We start from the raw sequence: 17,520 nt of genomic DNA on the forward strand, positions 1-17,520 counted from the left end.
ACTGTTGTGACCTCAAAACCAGAGACAACTAAAAGCAGTCTATGAGTACCAAATAGCTTGGTACTCATACAAATTTGCCTAGCCCTCAAGTGGCTGATAAACCATAAGCTGTGTCTGTCAGTTACTAGCAGCAAAACTGCAAGTAAGGCAAAATGCACTTTCTGGTGCTAGCTATCTTTGCTGCTCTACTCTTTCCCTTTTTGCTTATGTCTTGCTCATCTTTAAAGAAGCAGGCTCAGACTCCAACAGATTCAGTCCAGCACAACTTAAGCTTCTCTTTTCCCCTAAGAAGAGTAGTTAATACTATATTCAATATAATCTAAAAGACTGTCAAACCAGAGGCGGGAAGAGTTCCTTTAAAAAAAAACACCTGTCTCTGAAGATCAAGGAGACTTCCTGGGTTACTGAGTCCAGTTCCCTGCTTTTGCAGGCAATAATTCTATTAAAAAGCTACTTTAAACCCTCAGATCAACTACAGGGTACAATATGTGCAATGCTAAGAATACCCTATAACCTATTGTAAGTAAAAGCAGAGGAGACTAGGGTTCTCCCCAGACCTTGCCACAAAGATATAAAAGTGATTAGTTAATGTAGGCTGAGAGGATCCTTGGAATCAAGCTCTAAGCTACAGAAGGCACACCACACACATATATGCATAGAGATGCATGAACACACTCTGTCCCAATCTGACCTAAGGGAAAAACTGCTTTCTGAGTCTAAATTAGGAGATCAATATACATCTGAGCAAAAGAATAAAACTCTGTGGCTTTTTTTAAATAACAACAGAAGCATCAGTGCACCTGACTCAAACCCGCACCTCAGCTGTAGCCAACGTTCCAGTGTTCAGATAAATGCAAGGAAAACAAAAATGAAGCCAAGAGCATTTACAAGGAGAATGGGGGGTGAGAACTTTCCTGGCTGAACTGGCAATTAGCAAAACCCACGAAATGCACCTGCCACACTGCAAAAAGAGGCATTTCAACATGGGCACTGCAAACACAAGTCACACCAACTGATTGAGTCACAACTCCCTATCCTATTATGTCAACCATCCATAAAGTTTTCCAGCTCAATCTTGAAGGGATTCAAGTACTTTTCCCCCAATCATCACTGCCTGCTTACAGATGTAAAAAACAAAAAGACCCCCCAAAACAGCACTTCAAATTCACAGCGCCCCTGCACTGAGCACAGCACATGCTCAGAAGAGGCATTGCATTAGTTTGCCCCAGATTGCCCAATGTCTGTATAAATTGGGCACTCTGGTGGGTTTTTTTCTGGTGCTTTTATCTACTAGCTGATTGAATCCTTCTAGCTGTTAGATAAAAGTGCCGAAAAGCCCTGCTGAAGTGCACAATCCATACAGGTGCTACAGAGCCAGATTGAACTAACACGCTGCTTCTTCACATAAAGCACTGGGTTTTTATTCACGTCTCAGCAGCCACTTTGCTTGGAAAGCTGTTTCTAAACATGACTTAAGTCATTTCTCTGCTTGTTTGTTTTAATGACAAAGGATAAATATATTCTTTATTCTCTCTCTCTCCCCCCTCCCATCCATCCTTCTCATCTACTGAGAAACAAGGTCTTCAGACAAGATTTACATGACACAGAGAGAGAATTTGAAGACCAGCTCACAAGTATGCCTCTGTTGTGATACTCTACACACTTCTAGGGACACTGCATCAATTTTCTCCCTTGAAAAATTATTCTATTGCTTAAATCACCTTTGCTATTAGAAAGTGTTTCCCCACCTCTTAAAAAACAAATCCCTTTTCTGTAGCCTAAGGTGTTCCATTCATTCTTATAAGCACCTACTCTACTGTTCATCTGCTGCTGCCATGCGCATAACATATTTCATTTCATTTTCAGGTGTTCCTCCCTAGTAAATAACCCGGGTCTGCTCCTGCTTTTCAGTTTCATGAAAACGGAATTGACCTGATTGTTTTCAGTTTCACTGCTGCCCACTCAGAAAACCAGGACACTGGAAGACTGCAAGGCAACTGTCAAGATTTTGGTCACTTTTACTCTGCTGAAGCTTGTGAGCACTGCCTTTACTCAGAGCAAAGGCAGTGGGGTTGTGACTCACTGGCAGGCAGAAAGAAAGCACTGCATCTGCTTAATGCTGGCTTGTTTGGAAGGAAAATTTAGGCTTTAGGTTTTAAGGAGCCATGTGAGGACCCCTTAGCCAGCTCTGAACTCAGCTGGAAGAGTCCCGCACGCTCCCTTTGGGTAGAAACTTTCCGACAGCTGCCCAGAGCTTCTGCAAAGCACAAACTTTTTCTTAAACACATGTGCCACAAGCAGCCATACACCACATGGGCCACAGCAGGAGGACCCCCAAACTGTACTGCACAAGTAAGTAATCCCCACCTTGCTACACCATGTGTGTGGGCAGCTCCCCCACGGATTGTGCACCCCGCTGCGGGCTCCCTGCTACACTGACTGCCAGCTGCACCGCCTGCCCCCTGGGATGTGCAGGCTGCAAAAGCCAGAGGGCGACAGGAAGCCCAGAGCCAGGAGCTGTGCAGGGAACGGTGACAGGGTGGGAGCCTGGGGGGGCTGCAGCTTAACCCATCACCGGCTTCATGGTTTAAAATAACAAAGGACTTTTCTCACAATAAATCAGCGGGGGCCAACCACTCTGCTAGGCAGGCCTCAAATTAGCTCTGTGGTCTCCCCAAGTACCACTCCCCTCCCCCCGTCTGACCTACTGCTCCGCTTTCTGCTCCCTGCCCAACCTGTCACACGCCACTCAGGCGGCGCAGGGCGGCCATCCCCACACGAAGCCAGGCCGCCCCACTTCACCCGGCAGCTCACGCTCCGCAGAAGCGACCGGCAACCGCAGACCCTCGCGCTCCACGGAGGTGAGCGGGAGTTTCCCGCGGGAGTCCAGAGCCGCCAAGGGCTCCGCGCGACATCTTCGAGGCGGCACTGAACTCCGAGGGGACGCTCCCACCCAAAGGCGCGGCGGCGCTCACCGCTCCAGACGCGAGTCCCCTCAGATGACGATGACGACAACGAAGCCTCTCAGCTTTGCCTCTTTTGTGCCTGCGAAAAAAATAACAGAGCTGCTTTTCTGCCTCGGGTGCCAGAGTCCTGTGGGACACCCGCCCTGGCAGCCCCGTCTGCACCACTGAGGGGGAGCCCAACGCACCCCGGGGTGCCACGAAGGCCCTCAACTGTTGCCTGCGGGGCCTGGCCGGGGGGCAGTGGCGGGGGCTGGGGAAGGGGCTACGACCCTCCCTTCCCTTCCCTTCCCTTCCCTCCCCCAGCACCCACCTGCGGCCCGGCCCAGGCCCGCGCCCGCGCCGGCAGGCCCCGCCTCGTCCGCTCACGTGACACCGCTCACGTGACGGGAGGCCCGGCCCGGCTCGGCCCGGCCGCGGAGGCCGCTGCGAGCGGTGAGTGCGGGACGGGTGACGGTTGGAGGCGGTTGGGGGGTCAGGGCACGGCGGTTGGTGGGGGCGGGGCTACACCGGGGCGGGCGAGGAAAGGTCTTGGCCCCAAATTGGGCTGCCCCAGGACGAGCTGCCCTGGGGGTCGCTGCTCCCTGGGGGGGGACCGGGCATGTGGCGGGCGGGCGGGCGGGGAAGGTCTTCTGACTGAGACACGCGTGTGTGTGAAGCGCCTCCCCGAACAGGCTGTCGCCCGAAAAGGCGCGTGTCCCAGGCCTCTTGCCCCTTTCACGGGGCCGGGCAGCGGGGCTTGTGAATTGGGACCTGCCCGTGCAAACTGGAGCAGGCGTGGTCTGTGCCAACTGTGAACTCGGAAGAAACATTTTAGGAACTGACTGAAAATACAACCCTGGATGGAGTGAGACCGGCGGCGGGCAAAACGCAGGCTGGATGTGGAGGGACTTTGGTGCTGTTGGGCCCGTGGCGCGTGTCCCGCCACCCCGGGGCGTGCAGTGTGGCTGGCGTGGCTCCTTCTGGTTACTGCCACCAGCCGCAGGGAGACGGGCAGGGACCAGTGTGCGCAGCCCCGACCCCAGCCCACCCCGCACCCTCTGTGCACCTGCGCCGGCCGGAGCAGACCAGCCAGGACCCATGCGTGCAGCTCCAGCTCGCCTGCCCGCCCGCCCACGAAGAGCAGCAGTGGCGGCCTGGTGCTGGGCACCAGGTGTGGGTCCAGGCGGCCGCAGCAAGACGGTCCCGGCAGCAGAGAGTGGGGGGCGGCTGCTTTTCCCCCATCCTCAGTAGCCGCTTCTGCGGGGATGCTGCTGTCCATCATAGGTGGGCCGGTCTGGAGCAGGTGTGGGGTGGGCCGGGGCTGTGCACATTTGTGAGCTGGCCTGGAGCTGGTCCGCTCTGGCTGGGACGGGGCCGGGAACGGGGCTGTGCGCTTGGTTTCTGGCTGGTTTGGAGCAGGTCCGCTCCAGCCAGGGTGAGTTCAGAGCAGGCGTGGGGTGGGCTGGGGCCAGGACTGTGCTTAGCAGCTAGCAGACACTGTTGGTGGTGGCAGTGGCAGGGAGGAACTGCAGGGCCCATGGACTCTGGCTTTGGTGAGCTGTTGGGGGTGGGTGCTGACCAGCCTCCAACAGCTCCTCAAAACTGCCTATGCGGCCTGTGGGTCCAAATAATTGCCCACCCCAAGCTAAACTGTTCTCGGTGATGGCAGATGACAGAACAAGGAGCAATGGTCTCAAGTTGCAGCAAGGGCAGTTTAGGTTAGATATAAGGAAAAACTTTCGTGCCGGAAAGGTAGTACGGCACTGGAACAGGTTACCCAGAGACATGCTGGACTTTCCACCCTTGGAGGTTTTTAAGACCTGGCTTGACAAAGCCTTGGTTGGGATGATATAGTTGGATGGTCCTGCTTTGAACAGAGGGTTGGGTCAAGGGTCCCAAACTTTTTAGATTGAGGACTGGCAAACTGCGGACTGGAAGTCGCCGCAGACCGGCAGCCAACCCTTTTTTATGCTGAATCCGCCACATGCCGGTCACTTCCAGTCCGCAGTCACTTCCAGTGACACCGTGCAGGGCCCCACGGCAAGAACTTCTAACCGGAACAACCGTAAAGACACTTGCACCCAGCGGGCGGGAGGGAGGGAGCAAACCTCAAACGCAGCAGCCACTGCCGCAAGATAGGATGGGCCAGCCCTCCTGCATACCAGCATCCAACCCTTTGCGGCCCAGCACCGGGTCATGGCCTGGGGCTTGAAAACCCCTGGACTAGATGACCTCCTGAGGTCCCTGCCAACCCTAATTTTCTATGATTCTGTGAAAAGCTCAAGTTTCTCCAGCCAGTTAGTCTTAAAGGTGCCACCCTGCTCTGCCTTCTGCCTGACTTCAGACTACCACTCCCACAGCTGACTTTCTGGAAAGAAAGAAAAGTGGAAGTGACTTTGTGTATTTCCCATTGACTGAGCTGAGAGACAAATGAAGGGAAAACAAATGAGTTAGGGCTGAATTTGGTAATGCCTGTATTTTTATTTTGGCAAAGTACTTAGTCATGTTAGTCTGAAGTCAGGCAGAACACAAGGTAGACTTGTACCATATAGAATAGCTATTCAAATATGCTGTGTAGCATCTGAAAAAGTGAGCTGTTGCTTATGAAGGCTTATGCATCTCTTTAAGGTGTAATTTTGTTCTTCCTTCTGCATTTTGATTTGTTATTCCTGAAATAATGCCAAAAAAATGTTATTTGAGCAGACGTTCTGCTCTATAATTTATTTAAAATTCTAGCAACAATTGCAGATTAGGTTTCCAGAGAGCTGGTTTTTGTTTCCAGCTCTGCCATAGATTTGCTGTGAGATCTCAGACAAGTCGTATAACCTCCCTGTGGCTCAGCTAATTTATCTGTACTATAGAATAATTGTGGTTACCCAGCGTGTTAATAAGGGTTGTACAGTAAATCATCTCTGTCAACTATGATGGAAAGAGATTGTGTCATGCTTTTTTTTGTTTTACTGGGTAAAATAAGATTTCTGATTTGAAGAGAGATTACTGACATGTTACCTTATCTATAATACGGAAGTTTGGGATAAACAGATACTGGTTTGGTAATAAACAAAGGGCCCTGAACTGCATTCAGTTTCCATACACTCCAAGTGTTTAACCACATTGACGAACTGTCATGGTGCACTATGAAAATAGTTTCTATGCTCATCCTTTACAGTTTCTAAACTCATCTTGTACAGTACCAACTTTGTAATGGTGTTCGGAATAGATAGACTCAACTTTATAAGCGTCTGAGACTATTTTGTCCTTTAGCAGTTGTTCTAAAATCTTTTGGTATTGGAAGTTGTGCAGCTGTTTCTCATAAGCTGATGATGCTAGCTAAGTGTTTTGTACACACTGAAAATAGACTACATCGTGTTTTATTTATAAGCCATCTACTCTGAGATTCTGGAGGACACAGAGTTCTAATACAGTAGCTTTTCCAGTTGAATCCAGTCATCAAAAATATGAATATGAAATATACTGAACATGGTTCTGTGTTTTTTGTTCTGTTTTCCTTTTTGCAGGTACTCTTAATGGAGCAACCAATTTTCCAGCGACGATTTTTTGTCTAAATGACTTAAAGGCTGAAGCTTGCAGACGGATTGCAGTAATTTTGCTATCCTTTCACCATAGTCTCCAAGATGGTTGATTTTCTAGCTGAAAATAATCTCTGTGGCCAGGCAATTCTTAGGATTGTTTCCTGTGGGAATGCCATCATTGCAGAACTTTTGAGACTATCTGAGTTTATTCCTGGTGTGTTTAGGCTAAAAGACAAGGCTGATCAACAGAAGTATGGCGATATCATATTCGATTTCAGTTATTTTAAGGTAAGCATTTTCCTATTGTTTTAGCTCTAGACTGCCATTTTCTTTCTGGAACAAAATTTCTGTTTGGCAATATAGAGCATATCTTTGTAAAAATCGGCACACTTAATTGATTTTAGTCATTACCACCAAAATTTAGAATACAATAAAATGTATTTTATACATATTTTGACCTTGACCACAAATTCATCCATAGACTGTGACATGGAAATGCCTATGTGTTAGTTCTTTACTTCTTGAGTAAACTAAATCCATACATTTCTTATCACACATTTTCCATGCCTTATTTCTGTGAGTCTGAATGTGGCAATCAAGATTTTTGTGCTTGAAGAGCTTGAGTGTTAATGCTGATCCTATCAGAGCACTTGAATGGAGGATTTAGAGGAAAGCAAGATTGATTTACATTAGTAATCACACCAGATACCATTTCAAAGTGATAGATCTTTCATTACTGAAATAAGTTCTTATTTTGGAACATTCATTCTCATTATTTAGGATAGTTCAATACATAAAATCTCACTTTCATCAGGACCAGCAAAGTCTATCAACTTGGGTGTGACCCTTAATATAGTATTGTGGGCCTCCTGTAGTATTTCTGGCGGTCTTTAGCTGTATTCTGTATCTTGTACTGCTGTGAACACTGCTGTGTTTCTGTTATGATAAAAAAAATGTTTGTTATACTTTCACTCAGTCGGTTGACATATGGTACATTAACCAGCACAGATATGACTACTTTCCACAGAGGAGCTGTGAGATTCCTTCTTGAGTTGAGCCTCTGGCAGTACCCACTTAACTCTGCTATTCTGGAGAACAATTTGTATGGGACTTCTCATGATGAACTGATTTGCCTTTCTATTTCCAAGAAGCATACAATAAAAGAGGTTCCTTATCATGCAGTTCTCCTTGTAGAAAGAGGAGTGGGCTCTGAGCAATAAATGAGATTCGGAGTTCCTGAATTTTAATCCAGTCTCTGATCTCATTCTCTTCAGTGCCTATGGGAAGCAGAAGAACAAATAGATTCAAAACATATCAGCGATTTAGAAATTCTGCTTCTGCCTGAAACCCCCCTTATACAAATAATTCCTGAAATTACTATAACCAAAAGAGATAAAAATAAATTGTTTCAGTTTGGGCACTTGGTGCATTTGGCAGGACTTTATGCAGTTTCATGGCTTCAGTTGTATAGTCTGTCTGTCACTGTCTCCTTCTGTGTGGATCTTTCACAGAGCACAAGAAAGAAATAATAATTGATAATTCATCCATTATGTCCTGTGGCAAACTGTCACAATTACTTTCTTTTTTACTCTTTTAAAATAAATGTCCTGTTCTTCTTAGGGGCCTGAAATCTGTGAAGGCAAGTTGGAGGCCAGAGCTGAGCTACTGGATTTAGATGAAGAGTTCCGTGAAAACAACATAGAAATATTAACAAGATTTTATCTGGCATTTCAAAGCGTCCATAAATACATTGTAGATTTAAACAGGTACATGTAACAGGGTTTATTAACATAATGACACCAGTAACCATATGATCTTAGTCTTGTGTTCTGTGTTTTCTTTTTTGGGATACCCCTCTGCTAAATTATATATGTATACACTTAACAACATAGTCTAGTCAAGTGTCAGAGATTCCCCAAAGCCAACTAGCAACTGCTTCTGATGTTGATTTTTGTGTAGAAAACCCTGCTGTGGTAGTGGGTAGTAGTAGAAAACACTCAGGTAGACATTTAAAAAGGAGGGGGTTTTATCCAAGTTTTAATCCTGCCGTTAATGTCTTACTCTGTAATCTTGGAGAGTTAATTAACTCTGTTCCTCAGTTTCTTTGCATGTGAGTTATGTCTTATGCACATTCACAAAAAGTCTTGCAAGAGAATGAAAGATATTCAGATAACCCTTTGTTACCTTTTGCATCTCTGTTTGAAGAAAGCAATATCATAACAGTCTCAAATATTTTTTTCCAAAGAATTTGCCTTATCCCATGGTCTCTGCTGAAAACAGCTCACACCATTCTATAAGGAAGATGCGCTATCATGTCTATAAAGTCAATAAGAGTTTTGGGTTTTGCTGATCTAATCCAAAAATCCTAAACTAGCTGGAATAGTAAAAACCTCTTAACAATCAATGTGAAGATACTTCACTTCCCACTCTATCCCAGCAAAACGGAATAGAAATACGTTAGAGATTTCCATAGTATCTGGTATCTGTAAGGTAATCTCTATTCATGTTGTCAGAATCTCAAAGTGTCTTCTAGATTCTGGTAATAAAGTACTGTTTAACCTTGTGCATAATATCCCAGTGTTGCTTCATAGTCTATGACTGGATCCTAGGCTTTTTCTTCTTTAGGTTACATCCATCCACACAGAGCTAAGTGGATAACTTGAAAACTCCGTGTTCTCTTTTCACTAGAATGTGAGACCCAGGTTTGCAGGATACTGACTATTTTCAAATCCCACAGAGATGTTAATTGGGCCAGTATGTGTTCCAAGAGGTTTGGCACCTAGTGGCCTCAGGCCTCTAATGCCAGCTTTTCCTTGCTCTCAAGTAACTTGTGCTTATTGAACCTGTTCCAGGCAGACTTTTCCATAACATGGGAAATATTAACAATAAGCTTTAGGAGTGGCAGGGACCAATTTCTGTTGACCTTCAGGGGAAATTGTCTGACTGAATTGTGAAGGTACCTGGCTTAAGAAGCAGAGAGAGGACTCTTACTAAACCATGACTGACCTTTTGTTAACATTTCTAGATATTTGGATGATCTCAATGAAGGAATTTATATTCAGCAAACACTGGAAACTGTGCTCCTTAATGAAGATGGGAAGCAGCTTCTAGTAAGTAATCAAGAGTTAGTAATCAGTATTATAAATGAAGTCATTTAGTTATCAGCAAATTTGGCATCCGGCTTTTCTAAATTTAGCATTAGGTATAGACAAAAATAAATTTTTAATTTCACAAATGTGATGAAGATCTGTGGCTCTCCTTTGTGAGAAACTTTTATGGGACTGGCCAAGGGAATAAAGAGAACTTCACTTTCACTCAATCGTGGTTCGAATTACATCCAGGTCATTAGAAATCCAAAAGTCATTGACAGTAGGCGACTCCTATTAAATGAGCTGACCATCTTACTGAATAGCTGTCGTCTTCCCACAGGTTGCACAAGACAAATGGCCAGTTTTATGAAGCCAATAGTTTTAACTGGCTTGGAAACATAATTTGTCAATCTAAGAATAAGGCTAATGCAACTCAGCAAGCAAACATAGGGTATTACTGTCTATGTAATGTCTAAAGATTAATTTGCTTCAAAAGTAAAGGCATGTTGTTATTAGATGGCATAATTTGTTAATTTATAGCATTTCTCAACAGTGTGAAGCGCTCTATTTGTATGGAGTCATGTTGCTGGTTATCGACCAGAAAATTGAAGGGGAGGTCAGAGAAAGGATGTTGGTTTCCTACTATAGATACAGGTATTGTACTTTAGAAGTGCCGTAATGTGGCTTCTACAGCTAGAATACAGCAAACAGCATATTACGCTTAATTGTTTTATAGGTGCATAAATTTAATGTAGCATGTAGAAATATTGGCTTCGGTCCTAGAACTGGGTAGGCTCTTTCCCTTGATCATGTAAAGCAGGGGTGGGCAAAATGGTGGATCCAACCAGTAGATCCACTCCATTTCCTAGCAGCCCCTGCTCATGTTGCTCCGGGCAGTTTCCATGGAGACCCCAGGAGTGGCGGGCCATGGGGGGGGGGGGGGGATGACAACAGGGTTTCCATGGAGATTGGCCTAAGCAGTCCTGGCAGAGCTCGTGGCTAGGTGGGAAGCTGCTCTGGGGCTGGGACCAGGGTCAAGATTTTGTTGCAGTGACAGCATGGTCCAGAGCCAGGGCAGAATCATGTTCTATTGCCTACATGCCCCAGGCAAGACCAAGCAGGCAGCAGATCACGGCTCTGCCCCGGCTCTGAACCATGTTGTTACTGCCGCAAAATCTCGGCTCCAGCCCCAGAGCAGCTCCCCACCATGGAGACTGGCCTGAGCAGCACTGGTAGGGCTCACAGCATGGACACCTTAACCCCACGCTGTCTCCTGAGGTCTCTATGGAAACTGGTTGGAATGTGGGCAGAGGCTGCTGGGAAACGGAGTCCGCCATGGGCCCGACCTGGCTCAAAGACTGGACTTCGCCTGCCACTGATGTAGAGCCTGTGGAGGTCAGTGATCTCCTTGCATATATCGGGGTGTGGCTGCTTAGATCCATTTGCAAATTCAGTGCCACAGATGCCTTCATTTAGTGACTTAAGGACTTGAAATAATTTATCAATAGATTCCTCATGGACCTTCAGTACTGTCACTCTGTCATCAGAGATTTCCAAAGGCACTTTTGGAGCTTTGTGAGGTTGTCTTAGTTTCTAGATCACAAATTTCTCCCCCATGCTATACCTTATTGAGTTGCAAAGCACTCTTGAATAACACAATCAATAAATGGATTTCTGAGTAAGGCTGGCAACATTAGATTAAACCAAGCAAAAACCTCCAAGGTTAACAGTCTACACCAGTGGTGTCCTGCTAAAACCCTGTGCTCTGAGCCAATCCGAACCATGGTGGGGGGGACTTCTGGGCTGGATCTGTAAGTCTAGGTTTGGGCAGCAGCGCAGGTTTGGAGGCAGTGGCAGAGCAAACAAGGGCCTCCCACCGATGGCCATGTCCATCAGGGCCCAGGGACTTCAAATTGTGTAGCAGGTCACGTCCCACTAGCCCTGCCCTGAAACCTCCAGTAGGCTGTCGGACTACCAGCAGGCTGGATGGGCCAGTTGCACGAGCTGCATCCAGTCCATGAGCTCTTATGTTTGACACCTCTGGTCTAAAGCTTTTTACCCATAATAAATTCACTAAAAGAGACAATAGGGACAGTACTTGAATACATGCACATGTATTGGTACTTCTGGTTGACTTCGGATATAAATGGACAGATTTCCATGTCACCTCTCCAGAATGTGCAGATGGGGCAAAAAAGAAAATTTGGGGGAGGAGGAAATGGAGGGAGGGAAGGAGTTAGATTCATTTTCTAAGTATAATGTTTCCATCTTGTGTGACCTATAAATAAGGTTCATTGTCTCCTTTGATACTCTTAGTTGGAATTCCAAGTACAACCATACATCTATAACTGCCCTCCCGTGATGTGGTAAAAATTATTCTTTTGTCTGCAGGAAAAAATAACTTCTAAAAACCAGTAAGAATTTTGTCTCTTAAGTGAGTCAGTTCACGTAACAACATTTGTTTTTTTGCTTTTATAACTTAGTGCTGCTCGATCCTCTGCTGATTCCAATATGGACGATATATGTAAACTGCTCCGAAGCACTGGGTATTCAAGCCAATCTGGGGCCAAAAGACCTCCAAATTACCCTGAAAGCTACTTCAGTAGGGTACCTATAAGTGAAACATTCATCAGCATGGTTATAGGCCGCTTGAGATCAGATGACATTTATAACCAGGTGGGTTACTATGTGGTGCGGTGCCTTGCTGTTAATCAAGAGGCATGAGTCAATAGCAAGGTTGTTCCCAGTACACCCAGTTTGAAATGAGTACCTGGTCATTTAAGCAGGGGAGGTGGGGGCAGTCAAAGGCAGCCAGATGTGTAGTAACCATTTCTATCCCTCTTTCTCTGTTCTGGGAGCGGCCAACGCCAGCTCCCTGTAGCCGCTGAGCTGCACCATGCCCTGGTGCAGGCAGCTGGTGCCGGCAGCTGTAGCTGGGGCTGGGGTGGAGACGGGCAGAGCACCGGGAAGAGCCTGGAGCCACCGCCAGCCTGAGTCTGGGAGCTGAACAGACCCCCATAGCCAAGCCCCTGTCCGCTCCACACACCTTCAGTTCCAGTGTGAGGAGTGGGTGGGTGCTTTGTCCTGTGACCCCAGGGAGAACCTCCTCAAGCCCGGAACCTGACCCTGCTGGCTTCTTGCCACCCCACAGCTTGAGTGGTGGGTGCAGCAAGGGAAATCTGGCAGGACTGGGGACCAGGCTTGGAGAGACTTTCCAAGAGCCTGCTTCCCAGCCCTGCGGGCTTTTAAATCACTGCCCTGCTGCCCAGTTGGGTGGTGCAGTGGCAAGTGGAAGCCAGCAGGAGCTGGCAAAGCCTCCCACCATTTTCCAAAACAAGGAACCACTCTGGGGGGAAAAGGAGGGGAAGCAGTGGCTGCTGCTCCCTTGCTTCCTGGACAGGTCCAGGAGGGGAGCAGACCAGCTGCCCAAAGTCCCACTCCTTGCGCCTTCTCCAGGTGGGGTTGACTAGGAAATTATACCTTTGATGTTAGCATTTAGATGCCTGCCATTTTTAAGTAGCACCAGATTTTTTTAGATGTTTATCTTAAATCATTTAAAGAGTAAGCAAAGGCTTAAAACTTTTAAATTGAAGGAAGAATTAAGAGATAACAAAGATCTGTTACAAAATGTTTCCCATCCATAAGTGCTCTTCCTTAATGTTTGAAGATTGATGAATTACACTGGTTATAAAATCACTTAATTTTAATACGTAGTGATTTGAAAATGCAAAAGATTACAAATGAAAGCTTTTCACACACAAGGAGATGGAAGAAGGCCTGCTGCTGTCTGATGTAATTTCTCTCTCTGATAGCTTTTTTTAATGTCCGATTCCTTGAGGCATTCGTCCCTTCTGTTAAAATTAGGATTTTTTTCTAAAATACATGTCTGGCAAAGAGTGCATGTTTCTGTTTTCAGAAATAAAGCCCTATCAATATCAATTGATATCTTGCACCAGATGGGCACAATTTATCATATGGCTTTTGATAAGATACTTTTTCTTGGTTGGCTGTCTTTTGCTCAAAATAGTACTTAGATTTAGCATCCCCTACTTTGAGTACACTTACAATTTGCAGTTCCAGTTTCCATCAAATATTCTTTACAAAGCACAAAGACAATAGCTAAAAAGTATATACATTTTCCCCAAACACTAGAAAGTAAGGAAACAGGATAAAACATTAAAGCAAATTAGAAATGAAAAGGTTAGTTATCAGATTGTTCAGGTCTGTGTAAATGCACTGGCATGTTTTGTGTCCAAAGGCATTATCTTCTTAGACACTTCAGAATTGTTCATGGGTGACTGAACTCTTCCGAAATTTCTTTAACTGGAACAGTTCATTTAACAACTTAAACAACAAAGCCCACATGCAGGCAAGATCTTCTCCAAGCATTATATGCATATTATAAGTATATTTTAAGACTTCTGTTAAATATAGTAAAGAAAAAAGATTTAATTTTTTGTAATGCTCTTTTTGTAACCAGTGTTGGAGTCTGCTTTTTTAAGCAGTATATTGCTTAGCTTTTAAAAAGCATCAGGTTTTTTTTTTAAAAGGCACTTAACCCCCCCATAACTATCTAAATCATGCAGTTTGTAAAACAGGAGTGAGTGAAGGCTTTTGCCCATGCCCTGATCATGCTGCCCTTTGATTATGGCAGTCTTTGCTTCTCTTTCATACTAATAATGCCAACTCCTGTCCATCAAAAATACCTTCCTTCTGCTCTGTTCCTTTCAGTCAGTCTCTAGCACTTTGCTTCAGCCATACACCCTCCTTTGATTCTTGTATAGCAGGGCAATGCTTTCAGATAGTCTATAAAATCTGACTAATGTTTGCATGGTTAGCTTTCATAAGCAGGTGAGGGGGTCACATCTGCAGGGTGCAAAGACTCCGTAACATGAATTGCATGCCATGTAGATAACATATGGTAAATTAACATATGATAGCCATATGGTATATGAATATAATGTGGTCTTTAAATGTTATATATAATAAGTCATGGTTATCCCTTTCCCAGGTTTCTGCATATCCATTACCTGAGCACCGCAGCACTGCTCTGGCTACTCAAGCTGCCATGTTATATGTGATACTCTATTTCGACCCTTCCATTCTTCACACACATCAAGCAAAAATGAGAGAGATAGTGGATAAATATTTTCCAGATAACTGGGTAAATATGACTGCTGATTTTAAACTGCATGCTGGATTCAAAGCTGCAACACACATTTATTGTAGTGGTACTCAACCTTTCAGCTCCATGGGCCAGATGAGTGGCATGAGGTGGGTCCGCAACCCAGATCCTGCAGGGCTGGTGGCCATACACTGCTTCATGTGGCCCAGGATCCTTCTTTGTGCTGCCCAAATTTGTCCACATACACCCAGATCCTGCCTCCCACTTCCTGGATTAGAGCCTCCACTGCACAAGGCTGTGCTATCCAACCACAAGGCTCCCCACAGGTCCAGAGATTTGGCTGCTGGGGAGAGGCAATTAGTGCTGCTACCACTTCTCCACTGCCAAATGTTTGTGGCTTTTTTTTGGTAGAGTCACAGAAAATGGCAGAGACCTATGGTTGTGTATAGAAAGGAAACCATTTTTCTTGGAAAATATAAGCACTATTTTTTGGTTTTGCTTCCACCTTTAGGTTATTAGTATTTATATGGGGATCACTGTAAATCTAGCAGAAGCATGGGAACCTTACAAGGCTGCAAAAACTGCCCTCAATTACACATTAGATCTGTCAAACGTCAAAGAGCAGGTATGTACATGCCCATTTCAGATTCAAAATAAGATTCAAGGCGTGTGGGTGTTTTCAGATGTATTCCATGCGGTAACTGGCACATGAATCCTCTTTCTCCTTTATACACCTTGATTGAGTCAATACTGAGGATACCTTCAAGTTTCAGAGGCTGATCCCTCTTAGGTACTGTTTCACATGTACTTTCAATATTATCCCATCTTCCTCTGATAAGATCCAGTGTTGTGACTTCAGTTTATGGCTTCTGATAGTCACCATTATATTATGCAATGCTTAGGAAGATTTTTCCTACTAAGGATTTAGTCTTTTGTGTATACAGATTTAGAAGCTGAAAACTAAATAGAGTGTCTCTTAGCTACAAAGAAATGATTTCTGTTGAGTATTTGAAAGATTTGTGGTCCCATCTGGAATTGGCTATCCAATAATCTGGAGAAAGCACTTTTAGTAAAAATATGCCATAGCACAAAAAGTGGCACATTTGATTATTACTTTCCTGTGTCTAGAACTCAGTTACTTTAGTGGCACCATTTTCATGCTAAAGATTAGTCGCATGCTAAGGGTTTTGCTAGATTGGAAACAAAGGGCTAGATTTTTAAAGGTATTTAAGCATCTAAATACCTCTTAAAAGGTGGCCCACAAGCAACCTATGTTTAGGAACACTGTTCCTAGCTCATGCCAATAATCACCATACGTGAATATTTGCAGACATTTTTCCTTTCTCTGTGAATATGAATTACAATTAATTCTGGGTTATGATTCACTGCTCTATCCTTTCTAGCAGATGGACAGTGAAATGTTTTAATTGGCAGCTCAGTAGTCCTACTGCTTTTTCAGATATGATTTTCAAAAGTGCACAAGTAGCCAGAGAGGGCAGATGACCAGGCTTCTAAGTTATTGTGGTACTTTTGAAAACGTTGCCCCTCACTTAAGCTCTCTGCTCTAGGTTGTAGCTTGCATTTCACCATGCCAATACCCCTGTATGCCATGAACTGCATTCACTCCCTGTCAATATAGGATCCGTGTGGATAATTATTTAATGGCACTTATTAGTCAATTTCTATCCACTTTGTGTTCATGGGAACCTGCGCATGGGAGATGAATATTCAACTTGTCTCTTATTGATGCAAGAATTGTATGTTTGAAGGCAAGCAGATACGCTGCTGTCACCGAGCGGGTGCATGCACAAGTGCAGCAGTTCCTCAAAGAGGGCTGCCTGAGGGAGGAGCTCGTGCTGGATAATATCCCCAAGCTGATGAACTGCTTACGAGACTGCAACGTTGCAATCCGTTGGCTGATGCTTCACACTGCAGACTTGGGTAAGGCTTGTAGCACAGAATGCTCTGTGCTGTGACATCTGTGCAGCTTTGTCTTTGATCGTGGGTAAGTCCCAAGTGTGCTGAGTCATGGAAGCCAGTGTAACCTTTACATTCAGTTAGTGGAGAATTGATCTTCTGTTGACCCTGACATTTTATCTTTGAACAAACAGCCCCCCAGGTCCCATTTTAATTTTTCCAACCAAAAATAGAACTAAATAAGTTATATGAAATCACGATGCTGTAGAAATAATACTATGCTGAGCGAGCCAGAAAGAGACTGGCTTATTTTTTTCCCCTGCCCTGAATAGTACTGCATCATCTTCAATATTATGTATATGCATAACAGCTTTTGTCTTAATAGCCTCCTACTAATCACCCTTAAAAAATAATTCTTTCCAGTGGCAGTTGTATACTGTATGAAATAAGTCTTGGTGATCTCAGTTCAGGTCCAAGTGGGCTTCAGTTGTAAGATCTTTAGGACAAAGTCAATCTTTTAGTTATGCTTGTTAAGTGCCTAACTTAGGGCTTAGTGCCACCCTAGGTATTATGCTAATAGTGATTGTAATTCACCATACAAATACATGATACAAATTAGAGTCTTCATTGCCTACAAGGTGCCATTTGCAACTTAGTAGAACAAATAAAATTGAATGCAGCTTGAGTCTCCATTACATTCTTGACCAAAGAGCTGATCCCTGCAAGTTAGGGTTGAGGTCTACTGGCACAGCACTATGGGGCAACCACTGCCACTGCCATTCTTGTTGTGTGGCAAGGTAGAGGATATCTATCTCTGAGGGCCCTGCTGCACGTTCAAATTAAACCTGAATAGAAACCAGCTATAGAGTTATTACACACTTTCAAGCACTAACCTTATAGCTGGTTGGCTG

The 17,520-nt window shown here is 44.9% G+C and overlaps 2 protein-coding genes across 4 annotated transcripts in view; one reads left to right on the forward strand and one right to left on the reverse strand.

Annotated features, from left to right (window-relative positions):
• NSMCE2 (NSE2 (MMS21) homolog, SMC5-SMC6 complex SUMO ligase) overlaps positions 1-3,335 on the reverse strand; it is a 210,566-nt gene extending 207,231 nt beyond the window's left edge. The window contains exons 1-2 of one of the 3 annotated variants that reach the window (XM_014611485.3): positions 3,277-3,335; positions 2,976-3,045 (exon numbers count right to left, since the gene is read on the reverse strand). The gene's annotated coding sequence lies outside the window, so the exon portion shown is untranslated. Of the gene's footprint in view, positions 1-2,708; positions 2,918-2,975; positions 3,046-3,151; positions 3,250-3,276 lie in introns of those variants that run through there. The other 2 variants (XM_014611486.3, XM_019481759.2) reach the window with 2 other exon arrangements.
• Positions 3,336-3,338: 3 nt separating this feature from the next.
• WASHC5 (WASH complex subunit 5) overlaps positions 3,339-17,520 on the forward strand; it is a 36,914-nt gene continuing 22,732 nt past the window's right edge. Inside the window, exons 1-9 of the mRNA XM_006278140.4 lie at positions 3,339-3,398; positions 6,464-6,766; positions 8,099-8,244; positions 9,504-9,588; positions 10,121-10,221; positions 12,051-12,243; positions 14,579-14,731; positions 15,204-15,317; positions 16,462-16,633. Coding sequence (XP_006278202.1) covers positions 6,581-6,766; positions 8,099-8,244; positions 9,504-9,588; positions 10,121-10,221; positions 12,051-12,243; positions 14,579-14,731; positions 15,204-15,317; positions 16,462-16,633 — 1,150 coding nt within the window. The 5' untranslated portion in view covers positions 3,339-3,398; positions 6,464-6,580. The remainder of the gene's footprint in view (positions 3,399-6,463; positions 6,767-8,098; positions 8,245-9,503; positions 9,589-10,120; positions 10,222-12,050; positions 12,244-14,578; positions 14,732-15,203; positions 15,318-16,461; positions 16,634-17,520) is intronic.

Source organism: Alligator mississippiensis, chromosome 3 (genome assembly GCF_030867095.1).
Source record: "Alligator mississippiensis isolate rAllMis1 chromosome 3, rAllMis1, whole genome shotgun sequence".
Taxonomy (NCBI): domain Eukaryota; kingdom Metazoa; phylum Chordata; order Crocodylia; family Alligatoridae; genus Alligator; species Alligator mississippiensis.